Raw genomic sequence first — 14,326 nt, 5'->3', positions numbered from 1 at the left:
GGACTTATTGGCCAACTTTGATCAGGTCCTCAGTTGGTTAGGTAGAGGACCAGGAAGCATCCTCAAGTGTACCGTGTATGTTTGAGTTCAGTTATATTTTCCTGTTATGCAACTACCACAGACATTTCTCTGGTAAATCGTCCGTGTAAAGCTTCGTGTTAGTAAACACGATACTTGTTCCGACAGGCGCTAACACAAAGCTACCTCAGAGGTAGCTTTGTGTTAGCTTAACACAAACTTACCTATAAACACGGCTAATACATAAATGTATGTGTTACCGCATCTTTGAAGTGAGGTGTTTGACAAAATACATTCAAAATGCCTGACCATAGTGTTCGGGAGACTGGAGTGTGTCTTAAGTGCTAACTTTTCTTTGATGTTCTTTTAAGTTCTTTTATACCAAATGAAAGGAATGGAAAAGGTATTCTATAAAAATCACCACACATGTTATTGTTATTTAATTGAATCCAAGGTAATGTATATTTTCTATTTTCTTGTTGCAGATACTTGTCCGAAATCATGGTAAGTTTGTTTTTGTATACATGTATCATCATTTGTCCGAATTACCCTATTGAAAAATAGTTTGTAGGGACATGCTATAACTCATGGTAAATGCAATGTACAACCATGGGGTTAGAGATCGATACTTTAAGGCAGCATGTACAAATGTATGATAAATGGGTTTTTTACTCTGCATGTTTTGAATTTTAAGGCCAAAAGTGATTTCCGCAAAATTTGTCATTGCATATATCATTCTAGACCATGAAAATATTTTTGAATTACACTTGTAATGCTCTACCCTATTGGTCATTCAGTCGCAAAAACTGATTAGCATGGGCTTAAGTATGAAGGTTTAATAACAACTAAGGGGTGGTGCAATAATTATGTGTACCCCAGGGGTGAATTCTCAAAATGGTCTGCCAAAAATCGCACCCCCCCTTTGGCCGTGCAAAAACCTTTGCTCCCCCCCCTTTGACGTGCCAAAAATCTTTGCCCCCCCTTACACAGCAAGATTTTGGGGAACCCGAATTTAAAACCTCAAATTGTCTTAACATATAATGCGAGCGAAGCGAGCAGGAAATTTTGCATATTTGAACATGTTAAGTAACGTTTTCCCACGCCTTTTAGGGCGTAATATAGAAACAGTGCCCAAAATATCTGTGCCAAAAATTGCTTGCCCCCCCTTCGACCTGCCAAAAATCGCTTGACCCCCCCCCCTTTCGACCTGCCAAAAATGCTTGCCCCCCCTTTGGCCTGCCAAAAATCTTTGCCCCCCTATAATTCACCCCGGGTACACATAATTATTGCACCACCCGTAAGTGTACATGTATTCCTTTTGTATAGAATGCATACCATGCGCTTCAAACATCTGCTTTATTAGTTTAGGTACTGAACTGCTTAGAGCATTTCATGACTGACCAACATTTTTAATGCTTTTCACTTTGTAATTCAAGAACCAAATGACTTGCAATTTACGTATACATTTTGTAACTGTAATATTTCGATTTGTTGTCACCCGCTTTAACTCTCTCAGAGAAAGTTTCACTGGAACTTATTACTGTTAGACTTTGTTATATACTTTGGGTAGTGTGTTACCTTAAGCTTTCAGTTTATTTGATAAACTTAATCTACTGACAGGTGATGAAACATTCATTGCCATTTTGATCTCCTGAGCTCTGTACGGTACTTAAGTTACATGCAGGGTTGTAACTAGACTGAATTTAGTGCGGGCTAAATTTCCCTCATGGGTCACTTTCCAGCTGTTTTTTAGGGTAAAAAGTACAATTTCTCTACTTTAGTGCCGGTTGGCAAGTCCTCATATTCCCTTGAGTGCCGGTTGGTCTGCCTGAGTGCTGGTTACTACCGACCGGCACCGACCAGTGTAGTGACAACCCTGGTTACATGGACATTGTATTTCTGAGAAATTGCCCTCAAAAAGCCGATTTATGATTCAATTCCACTAAAGTTCTGCTGTCCCATCACTTATGATAGTACCACTTACCAGTACGGACCGATTGGTGTATTCACCAGTCAGTGAATACACCAGTGCAATCAAAATTTTGCTTCAGCACACAAAATTCACGAATGCTAATGAAAGCACACAAAAAGGATTGTCCTAGGTATACTTATAATATATACATGTATGCTAACATTTTACAGTTGCAAAAACAATTCTACCATTGCTTTTTTCTGCTTTGCTTTTTTCTGCTTCATAAATGTGAAGCTATTATTAATTGCCAAAATGACTGGCATCAAAGACTAATCTCATCCAAAATCTAATTTCTAGCATATGAAACATCATTTTCAAAGTAAAAAAAGGAAAAAAACTATGAATTTAAACAGTAAAATGGCTTATTTCAAATTTTAAAATGAAACTTGTTTACTCAACATCAGTGTATTCATCGATCCAATCTGCCTGTACTGTTACTAAATACTATACCTGTTGGTCTGTGTTCAAACATAACAAAATTACTCATTGAATTAATTCCTCATCAAATCATTGACTTGCATGTTAATACAGGAACAATCAAGATCAAGAAAACGGATATCCCCAGAGCAAGTGGCAAGGAAGTGGTGTCAATTATCACAGGATCAGCCAGGGTTTGAGGAAAAATACATCAACCAATACATTGGTATGTAGTGTTTCTCATTGTTTGGTACCACTTAGAGTCAATTGTTAGGTACTTAGGACTGAGTAGAATGCATGTTGCCAAAAGTTAACATGCATTGCACACAAAAAAACATTTACCCCTCTTCTGGTGAAATGCCAATAATTAATGCTTAAAATGTGTGTCTAAACAGTTAAAAAACCATGCATTTAAGACAAGGACATAACAAAGACCAAATATGGGATTATTGTACTCCTTCTTGCAACATGTTTTATGTCTAATGTCTATAGCAAAAAACAAAAAAGACAACACTTTTTAGGTCATACTGACTGACCCCATTATATTTTTTGGATCAGCGTGGATAAAGTTGGGTGTTTGAAATGACCTGAAACAACTATGACCTAAATATGACCCTCTATGCTATAGCCCACCTGAAAGTATTACGAATATAAGGTTAACAAGGATAATTCAGCTTAGGGCCCATACCTAAGAAAAGCTAGGCGGTAGGCTGGCAAAGCAGCTTTTTGCAGCATGTCCATATAATGTTAACCCCATTTTGACCCCCAAAGTGCACATAATTTGTGACCCGGCAGCACAAATGAGCCGTAAATTCCCTAAATTGTATTCTGAGTTATGGTGTAAAATGTGTACGAAGGTCATATTAATCGGTAACTTAAGCTGGCCCGACATCCGTCTCATTTCGATAGTCAAAAACTAATCAATAATTCTATTGTTGAAGTGGATAATAAGCTTGTACCTTAGATGGCTATAGAACTTTTAATAGCTCATCTGGTCTTTGTTTGCTTATATTGCTGAATCCTGTTCAAGTGGTGGGTTACCAGGCATATTGTATTTTGTACAGGTATGCATAACCAACAATTAACAATGAGAGAACTTTCTTAAACCTCGTTGACTTGGGGATGATTTGAAATGACCGCCAATTATGACTGTTTGATATTTATTGCCAACAATGTGGAAAAAGAGACACATGTAAAAACGTAAAAAGCTATAATTTTGTTGAAGGAGTTAAGTTTAACAAACCATAACCCCGCTTCTGGATATCGTTTGAAGTCAAATGATATACCATTTTTAAGTTTATGATGTTTATTTTTAAACACGAAATAAAACAAAATTGACCGGAGGAGGAATTTACGGCTCATTCGCCGTGGACGGTCACATTTGCAATTTTTGTTAGATTTGATCATAGGGAAAGGCTAACTTTCAGACCCTTTTGTTCTTCCAGCGTTTTCCTCCATATGTATCGTGTTTGTATATTTTTTGATGTAATGTAATGATTTTATGGAAATAAAATATGAAATTTAACAATGAAAATGAACACACTCAACGGAAGATATTTATATAGTTTGTGAATATTTGCTATTTAAAAAAATATATATTATTGGGGCTGCAAAAAGTGCACATAAGGGGGTCAAGTCAATAAGCTGCTATATGTTAGTTGGTAGTGTCTAGTTCTATAAGGGGGTTAAGTCACTTTGGCTGCCATGTATCAGTATATTATCAAATAAAAATGTTAGATCAATACAAAAAAAACCCTGTATAATCGCAATGTGTTTCGACATCATGAACTATATACCGGTAACAAATGTCTTTGCATTATTTTTCTCTCGGCTAGTTTGCACTCCCTTTGCACTCAGATGTTCCCGAGTCTTCAATTATGTGTATACGAAAGTAACACATGGCAGCCCAATAATGACTTAACCCCCTTATAGAACCAGACACTTCATTTATAAACTGACACAGCAGCCTCTTGGCCTCCTTATAGCATGAGCCCTTCAATTGGCTCACCACTTTGGAAAATTGGTCCAACAGAGATTGTGAAAATTTGTATAAAAAAAATGTGCCTTTTCTTGTTAATTCAACCAATTTTCAGCTTAAATCAATGATTTTGGCACAAGAGCTTCCACAGTTTGTACTTGATTTTGGTAGAATTGGTGCAAGCAAGCTCAAAAACCTTCAAGGGATATACAGCACATGGGTATACACATTAGCGAGTCCTGCGGGCCAGCCTTTTTGACACCCCAACCCCGTAAGACCCCTGCCCAATTTGCTTTTCCCTGGACCGGACCGACCCAATCCCAATATAGGTCCCGCTCCCGAACCGGACCGATGTGATACATCATCAACCCGGCCGGATTTTAGCATTTCAGCTATATTTATGCAATATACCAAGTTGCAGACGATGAAAGAAGCAAAATATCAAAGGTTCCTTGCAACAATTATGCAAATTGCTAGCAGAACAAGCAAATTTTAAAAACAACAAAGGATGTCAAAATTTCTAGTGTATGCCCTTAAATTTAAGACAATAACAACTTAAACCTGACCCGAAACAATTTGCCCCGCCCCTCCCCTTCCTGACCCAAAACAATACGTCCTGCCCTGACCCAAAACAATACGTCCTGCCCTGACCCAACCCCGAATTATTGCTAAAAATGTGACCCAACCCTGTTCGCGGCCGTTTGGTCCAGTCCGGGAAAATCGGGGCACCCCACACATCAAATAGTACGGTATACAAAGGACAAAAGAGAATGAAATGTCATTACCTAAATAACCAGTGTCTGCTCTGGCCCAATCCACCTAAAGATTTTTAATTTAATTAGGATTCATGTGTTGTCTTCTGCACAGGTTATGGTCTCTTCGCAACCAGAAATTTCTCGAAAGGCGATTTCTTATTGGAATATAGAGGAGTACATAGACCTGATACCGCTGCTGAAACAGATGATGTTGATAACACTTATGTGTTTGAGTACAGACACAATGGAGAAGATATGCTGTAAGTTTTTAAACTAATTTATTTAAAGTAATTTTTTTTATTTTATTATAGCCAGATGTTGATTCAACTTAATTCCAGTATTGGGAGCTGCCAAAAAGCCAATTTCAACAATGGTTTGCATTGAAATGTGTAGGCAAATATGGATTGAATACAAATGAATTTAATGAGTTATGACTGTCCACTTTTGAATAAAAAACAAATTGAATGTTGTTTTGCAATGCAATGAGTTGCAGTTAAAAATCACCAGTGAAGTGGCATTCTGCATCCTCACAATTTTTATTGATTGGAAAAACATCACAAATTCATTTGCATATAGTGCATTATAATAACTATTGGTTAATTACTGGTTCAAGTTTGGTTCAAGCAACTGTTTGAATAATGGTATGCCTAAGTTTTGTGTTGCGATTGATGCGGTCAAGACCAGGTTAGCGTAAGTCAGTTGACCAGCAATAACACCTTTTGTAATGCGTACTTCGCCAACAAATAGCAAGAAATACTAAGGCAGACTTGCAAGACTGTGTTTATTTTGACAGAACAACACTGTGCGGAGTTATTTTAACATGATAACCTATAATGATCCAGTGTTTTTACACAGTTTAAGTTTAGTTAACTTACAAATGCTACATGTGATCAATGTTCTAAATATAAGAGCATGTTAATCTGTGAATACCCCTTTAACTGATTTTAAGAAAATATATGAAAATTTTCTGTCTTTCCTTATGTTTTTGTGAAAAGGATTGACGCCACAGATCCTAACTCGTGTCTGGCACGATACATAAACGACAGCCACAAATACAATAACGCCATAATGAAAAAGAAAACCTTCTCTGGAAATATACACCTCTGCTTGTACGCATTATGTGATATCAAAATTGGAGTAGAAATCAGGTATGACTATGGGATCCCAGATTTGCCATGGCGACAGGTATGTACCATATTTCTCTCTAATTTGTATCTGTGATTCTTGGACTGATGTATGAAGACTTAAAATGAATGTCTCGTACAAGTGAAACTGTAGTATCTACAAATACCTAAAGTACTACCGTATCACTTGGATGCCACACATTCCCATACCATCAGTTTACTCCACCGAGAGATTATGTTAATAAACAAATTAGTGTGTTTGAGACCCCAATTTTGCTCCTCTCCAGCAGACCCATTTTCACTCCCAAATGACAAAAATGTGTAAAACTCTTTGCTAGATTCAGTTCAGTTCAGCCTCAGTAACAGCAGCTATAGGCCCTTCCCATCCATGGTGCACCTGCTTTGCTTTCCATTTTCTGTAATAACAGATAATCGCAGCGTGAATTACTCAATCTATATACAAATGTTGCATTTCAGCGTATGAATCATGCTTATAGTATTTTGTAAGTTTGTTGACACCCAATATCATTCGATTGGGTGCTTTTTTATCACATTCTTTAAGGGGGTACTACACCCATGAGGTAAATTTGTGTCTATTTTTGCATTTTTCTCAAAAACTAATAACACAGCGGTAACAAAAGTTATGTATATTATAGGGGCAAGGAATCCAATTACTACACTGGAATTTCAGTGACCCAAGACAAGCGGTTTGTTATTTATGGTCAGAAATAAGGTACCGTTACGATGTACCTCGTTTCCCATCATATATGCTGAACCGCTTGTCTTGAGTCACTGAAATTTCAGTGAAGTAATTGGATTCCTTGCCCCAATAATATACATAACTTTTGTTACCAGTGTGTAATTATTTTTGAGAAAAATGCAAAAATAGTCACAAATTTACCTCATGGGTGTAGCACCCCCTTAAAGCTGTTGAGCACTAAGAATATAAAATGAGTAGACAGAGTACAAAAATAATGCTACCCTCTACCATCTGACATAGACTGCAGTCACTGCACCCCTTATTGAGAGAGCCAGGATTTGTCAACTAAAATTCATAGGCATACACTCCGCTTGTCTGATGAAGAACCTGTTAAAGAGTTTGCACTGCATGTACCAACTCGATGGCAGCAACAGGCACTGTTTTTTCAAATATGTCCATATAATATGTGACCAGCTCTAACAAAACCCGGAACAAGTCACCAGGCATGTTTTTGAGTTATAGGCCTTTAAAGATGACATTCCCATAAAAATATCAAATTTTGGAATTCTTATTTTCATGGTTTTTGACCTTGAGACTGAGTGGACTTTCAAGTCCGTGAAAGTACTTATTAAAAAGAGGTTTATTTAATCAATAATTGACAGTTGAACTATGATAATTAGCCAATATCTCAGAATACCAGTCAGCAAAAATATCAAGGTATCAGTTACAAAATTATCCATATGTCTTTTATTAAAGCCCTATTTTAAGAATATGCATGAAAATTTCTTAGAGATCGATTACATAATATGGTAGGTTATGTTGTTTTGCACACATTTCCTATGGGTGCTCTGCACCTTGGTAGCTCAAAGTCCAATGGGCCCTGTGCTCAATGGGCTTCTGATCTGCTGTTAGCTGCATTATGGCTAAAATTCAGTACTCAAATAAAGATATACAGGGTTTTGCCGCTCCTACATGTTTCCCATTATCTACAAAAGATCCTCATGAAAACAGCATCAAAATGTGATTTAAAGCTATTTAAAAACCCTGAATTGGAAAAGTTTGTATATTTTTGTAGAAATATCCTTAGAAATGGGCAACCCTTTCTGATAAAGTGACCCTTATAAATACAGATGGGTATGGGTTTTGATTATCTTGCAGGACACTATCTAAATCAAATTTGAGTGTCCTCTGCCTCGCCCCTGAAATTCAGTTCATTAGGCAAATCTTCAGTTCCCTAAGACCTCCATTTTGGGTTCCTTCAGTTTGTTAATCCATGATTTTGACGCTTTGTGCCACACATTCATACCAACGTGAATGTTGAGTTCCACTTCAGGCCCATGTTCTGGTGTTGTTTACTCAGGTGTAAAAATTGAACCAGCTTGAAATTCCATTGCACAAGGAACTAACTGCTTAATTGTCTTGGCTACCAGTATAATAATGGGGAAGCTGGTCCTGGCTGTAAATTTCAGTTGCAATTCTGCCAGGTTTCAAACTTTGGTTACAGTTTTCTTTAGGTGATTGAATGCTTAACATATTTGGAGATTCATAAATAATATTGGGATATATAATGTTAATTCTTATGTCTGATGGGTTGTATTTTTCCTTTCTTTAATTGCAACCAGGTTGTAGCATGTCATCCTACTTCTGAGCTACTGCGGCTAGGGATCGGGACTATTCCACAAGAGGATTTAAATCATGGAGTATATTTTCTTCAAAAAGTCCAGGTAATTTCAGAATTATGTTATTCAAGAAATAAAACCCTGCCAATCAACTTAATACCAAAATATGAGGAATATTCTGCAAAATGTGTTTGTTACAAAAATCTTGTATATGTGTCGACTCGATCGTTATTATGTTTTGACCCATTTCATATTTCTATTGTTGAGCAGGGATGTCAGTTTTCAGGCAATTGCCTGATTTCAGGCCTTTTGCTACTCCAAATTTCCGCATTTTATTTATTTTCAGCCTGTTTTGAGGCTTTATAGCCCAAGTTTACGCGCTTTTTCAGGCTTTTCCTGCCAAGTCACTTCAGGCCACTTTCATCCCTGGTTGAGATCTTCACTTTAAAAATATTAACTAATATCATTACCCTGACCTGCTTAGCATGTTTCCATTGTTGACTGAAAATATTTGCACTCCTTTTCCTTTCGCTAGAATGGAAGAACCCAAAATAGCTTTATTACCCATATAATAAAAAGTAGTACAGGCCTATATGACCTCAGGTCACAAACCATGACCCTTGAACTGATAACACGTAGGTTCTATGAGTTCTGTGTCTTGCCAAATACAAGAAAAGTGATAGTGTTTTCATATTGACTGGGAAGTACCGTAGACCTTTTCCAGATAGTTTGGATAATTTTTTGTAGTGATTTTTATGACAAGTTGGATTCTAGTGTCCATGTTTCCCGGGCCAATAACCTAGCTTGGTTTCCTTACAATTGAAACAAGGTTAAAGTAAAGAATTCAAATTTGAGACTCAATGATTAATATAAGACTTTTTCACTTCTCAGTGAATGTTGACTCCCTCTCCGTGGCCGCCCCACAGCATAATAATTTGTATGTTCTTATGCAGGGCCAAAACAAAGTGGGAAGAATGAAGGGTCATGGTTCTTGATCTACTTCTTATTATAGGGTAATAAAGGTATTTTGGGACCTTCTATTCTTGTGAAAGGAATGCAAATGTTTTCAGTCAACATATTGGAAAGGTAAGCAGGCTTCAGTTCATGATCTAACAAACATCACATGTAGTTAGGACTTGGTTAATCATTTACCAGTCTGTCCATCAACAGTTTTTGTCCATTCATCAACAAAAGCACCTTGTGAAACATTTTAAATTCTTGGGTAATTTACTTCATAGAAAGGGAGCATTTTTTGCACATCAGGTAACCTGTTAAAATGTCTCAATTCCTTTATTTTCTTACAAAGCTCCGATATCATGACCAACCAGAAATCTACCAGAAGTTTGTTCAGATCCTGTATGCCTATCAGGAGGAACAACACAATGCAAAGAAATCTGTGGACACATCAATGCCAGTGCAATCCATGACCCAGCTGTGCGAGCAAGTGACTGATTTGTTCAAGAACCAGGAAGACCTCTTGGAGGGGTTTAATGAGTTTTTGTCCCTTAGCACTGTAAGTCTGTGGCAGTTGAGTAATGAAGCTAAAATGATAATTTAAATTCAATTGACAAAGAAAAAAAAACCACATAAGCTCTCTCTATTTAGGTTTTTCCCTTTTATCTTATATATAGGTGCAAAGTTTCTCAAGAAATGGTGCTCCTGGAGATATGGAGAGTGCATCATGTGAGGTTACCTTTGAAGACAATGTCCCTGGAGATGCCCAAGGTGTTTCAAAAGACCAAGGTGTGCAAAGTTTCTCAGGAAATGGTGCCCCTAGAGATATGGAGAGTGCATCATGTGAGGTTACCTCTGAAGACAATGTCCCTGGAGATGCCCAAGGTGCTTCAAAAGACCAAGGTGTGCAAAGTTTCTCAAGAAATGGTGCCCCTGGAGATATGGAGAGTGCATCATGTGTGGTTACCTTTGAAGACAATGTCCCTGGAGATGCCCAAGGTGCTTCAAAAGACCAAGGTGTGCAAAGTTTCTCAAGAAATGGTGCCCTTGGAGATATGGAGAGTGCATCATGTGAGGTTACCTCTGAAGACAATGTCCCTGGAGATGCCCAAGGTGCTTCAAAAGACCAAGGTGACGGTGTGCAAAGTTTCTCAAGAAATGGGGCCCCTAGAGATATGGAGAGTGCATCATGTGTGGTTACCTCTGAAGACAATGTCCTTGGAGATGCCCAAGGTGCTTCAAAAGACCAAGATGTGCAAAGTTTCTCAAGAAATGGTGCCCTTGGAGATATGAAGAGTGCATCATGTGAGGTTACCTCTGAAGACAATGTCCCTGGAGATGCCCAAGGTGCTTCAAAAGACCAAGGTGACGGTGTGCAAAGTTTCTCAACAAATATAGTTGATATAGCTACTGAAACATGTTAAAAAACAAGTATGCTAGAATCACAAAATGCTCCTTTAATTGTTAAATTAAGTAATGAAGATAAACCTGGATGAAAGCAGTAGAGGATAGGTGGCAGTGGAGTATATTATATGTTTGAATTTTAAGCTTTTAACCATGCATGTTTAGCAATTTCTCTGGAGCAAGCTAGCTATGGATCGATGGTAGCCTGGTACTGCTTGCTACCTGCAGTATATAATGTTGCAAGCACATGTGCGCGCAGGGGCACACTGCACCTTCATTCTATTACAACATGGTGCATTCTCTTTGTCTTGAATAATAATTTTTTAAAGTTCTTTAATCTTAATTTAACAATCTTCACAAGTAACTTTCTCTATTTATATTCAAATGTACAAATCATTGATTGTGCTTTAAAGGTGGATGACCTGATCCACAGCCTCATCTCCCCCACCTTTTTCCATCAAAGTTGAGATTTTGATATATCAGAAGAATTAAGCCCCTAATTTTCTCATTACCTCTGTAAACATTTGTAGGACTGTACGTTTCGGATGTTTCATTAGAGGCTATGAGAAAAAAGTAGTGATTTAGCCAAAAATTAGGTTACCAAATTCAAGTTTGTGTTTATATGTTGTATGGTTTATATGTTATATATTTCTTAACAACTGGTTCTCTTAATATAAGTTGCAAGGTTTCAATTTCCCGCCAAAATATAAGTGTAAACTAATATGACAGCAAAATTAATTTGTACTCTTCTGAGAGACAGTGTAACAGAAAAGATTGAATTAATATGTCTCTCATTGTTATAGGTGCTGGTGACAAGATGGATCAAGTAACTCGACGTTCTATACGCCAAAAGTTGAAGGCACGTATATATGCTTCTATCTATAGACATAGAGAAACCAATTTTCTTTCTGAAGGAAAGAGTAATATTTCATTTTAAACACAAACTCATTTCCAAAGTCATTGTTTACTGTACCATGTGTGCATGACCTTTGTATGCCTTGTTACCTCAGAGAACAGATTTTTAAGTGTATTTGGAATTGCCTCATCCATAATAGGCCTATGTATTATGTAATGTTCACAACGTACTGATTAGCCATATGAACAGTTAAGCTGAATTGAATACTAGTGACAATTTTGTTTTGACCAAGAACTATATATATAGCAACCAAGGCTGAATATCATTAGGCAATCAAGTTTACCTGAGGTTCCACCGGTGTTATAGTCCTCTAAAAAGTAGACCCACAGACAGATCTCTGTATGTATTGTTTTGTCCCTAATGTATTCTAGGATTGGTTTAACAACACTATGACTTGACAGTTGAATGAACTTAGTTAATCTGTCTAATTAATATTTCTATATCCATACATGGTGGTCTATTAAAGACACTAGCAATGATTTGAAAATCAGAAAATATGAAGAATCATCAAAAATCTGGGTTTTTCCTTTCATTTTTGTAAAGGTCCTCATGTAGGTGTACTAATTTACTCTGCAAGTGATAGGTTTAATTAATTACATGTCAAATTATATTTTTTTGGAGCAATAACCTGTCTGATTAATAAATGTCAGAGCAAAAACCTGTTGGATTAATAAACTTTGGAATATCGAACTGTCCCCAGAAATTCAGTCATACAAAAATTCCTAAAAAGTCAAAGTATGGTGTAATTTTATTTTGAACATGCATATTATTCTAAGTTGAAAGATTTCATGCATGCTGTAGCATTTTCAAATTATGTTTTTATTTGTTCATTTTATTTACAAATGTTTTTTTATAATTAACAACATTCTACGGAAAGTTTTTTTTTAATTTTTTTTTTATTTCAAGACATATCAAGGCATTAACAGCTGTTATCGTTGCAATAAAGCTGACGGTTTGGCGCCTAGTTAGCTATTAACCTCCTTTTTGAAGCTGTTCCTTTTCGCAATTCCAGGAATGTGAGGCGGGAGTGCATTCCATGTGCGGGTTGTAGATGGAATGAAAGACCGCTCATGACTAACAAGGTTAGATCTTGGAATTTGAACTGCAAGGTCGTGAGATCTAACTGAGCGGCTAAGGCGAGGTCAGTCTGGAGCTGGTCCGAAGTAGTTGGCATAGTAATTCAGGGCATTCCATAGAAAATTCGATGGAACATAGTGGTGGCACCTACTGTTCTCACGGTGAGCCAAAGGCTGAATTTGAAGAGAGGAAAGTTCTTCTCCAGGGAGATCGATGATGCGAGCAGCACGCCTCTGGACTGCATCTAGTTTTGACAGTGATGTAGGAGTTTGAGAATGAAACATTGAGGCATTATGAAAATGCTGTTGCTGCTGCTGCTGTGACGGATGGACTTGATATTGTTGAGGGGCTCTTGGGTCAAAGTAGGCACCTTGTGATATCGGCCTTTGACGTGGTGAATACTCTGGCCCATTCCACCTCTGTACAGGGTAATCCCCAACATTGGTATACCAGTCCATTTGAGTCCTTTGCCCCGAATGTGGAGGGGTATATGTACGGCTACGATCATGAGGCGGAGGGGTACTTCTACCACCATGATTGCTTCTTTCTGCACGATACCTAGAGTCAGGGGACATGTGTCTATATCTTCTATCTACTGGTTCAGGACCAGGTGTTGGAGTCAAACTAAAATCTGTTGGAAAGTCATCATCGATACTGAAGGCACCACTAGGCTGGGACTGGGAGTGGGATGGTGATGAAAACTGAGGCCTCGGCATATCTCTTGTGGGCGTAGACGAGGGCGTCCTATTTGGTGTACCACTAGACGATGCACTATTTGTTCCATTATTTAATTGTTCGTCTTGATTTGAACCACTTGACGGCCTACTGGATGGCCGGCTTGGTGGTCTGTCCATAGTCACACGTAATTGAGATAAAAAATCCGGAGGTACAATAACTGTGCTCCATATGTGACAACCAATATGGCCGCCGCCCCATAGCGTTAACACACGGGTCATAAAGAGTCCAGATTCCCCTTTTAAATTTCCTTGGCAGGAACTTATTTATTTAGCCTTGAACAAATGCATAAAGATTGCATAGTACACTGTACAAAATGTATATGGGGTTAAACTCTGTAGAAGTAATTCATCAGGACATATGTTTTTTTTCGCCATGCATACGATCAACTAATTGCATTCTAGTCTTATTTCAGAACCAATGCAAAAACAAATCACCAGCAAAATTGTGCAGTTTTGAGCATTTGAAATAGTATTTTTTCTAATAGTATTCAAAATTCATCAGTTTGTTAATTTTGCTGTTTGAAGCTTAAAAGCATTTGAATGTCAATAAACATGACGTTTCTGATATTTCAAAGTATATTATAGTGCGGTGCATCGAGAGAGTATACTCTCACATGACATTAACTTATATGTAACTTTTCTACTGTTTTGATGC

General features: G+C 37.5%; 1 protein-coding gene across 1 annotated transcript; it reads left to right on the top strand.

Annotated features, from left to right (window-relative positions):
• Positions 1 to 507: 507 nt before the first annotated feature.
• Positions 508 to 11,878, top strand: LOC140144520 (uncharacterized). The gene is made up of 8 exons (XM_072166345.1): positions 508 to 522; positions 2,522 to 2,633; positions 5,253 to 5,400; positions 6,136 to 6,325; positions 8,587 to 8,688; positions 9,890 to 10,096; positions 10,215 to 10,902; positions 11,745 to 11,878. Exons 1-8 carry the CDS (start codon positions 520 to 522, stop codon positions 11,876 to 11,878), a joined length of 1,584 nt encoding a protein of 527 aa, XP_072022446.1. The 5' UTR covers positions 508 to 519.
• The last annotated feature ends 2,448 nt before the right edge of the window (positions 11,879 to 14,326 follow it).

This window comes from Amphiura filiformis, unplaced genomic scaffold, assembly GCF_039555335.1.
Source record: "Amphiura filiformis unplaced genomic scaffold, Afil_fr2py scaffold_61, whole genome shotgun sequence".
Classification (NCBI taxonomy): domain Eukaryota; kingdom Metazoa; phylum Echinodermata; class Ophiuroidea; order Amphilepidida; family Amphiuridae; genus Amphiura; species Amphiura filiformis.
This window is presented reverse-complemented; position numbering and strand designations above follow the sequence as displayed.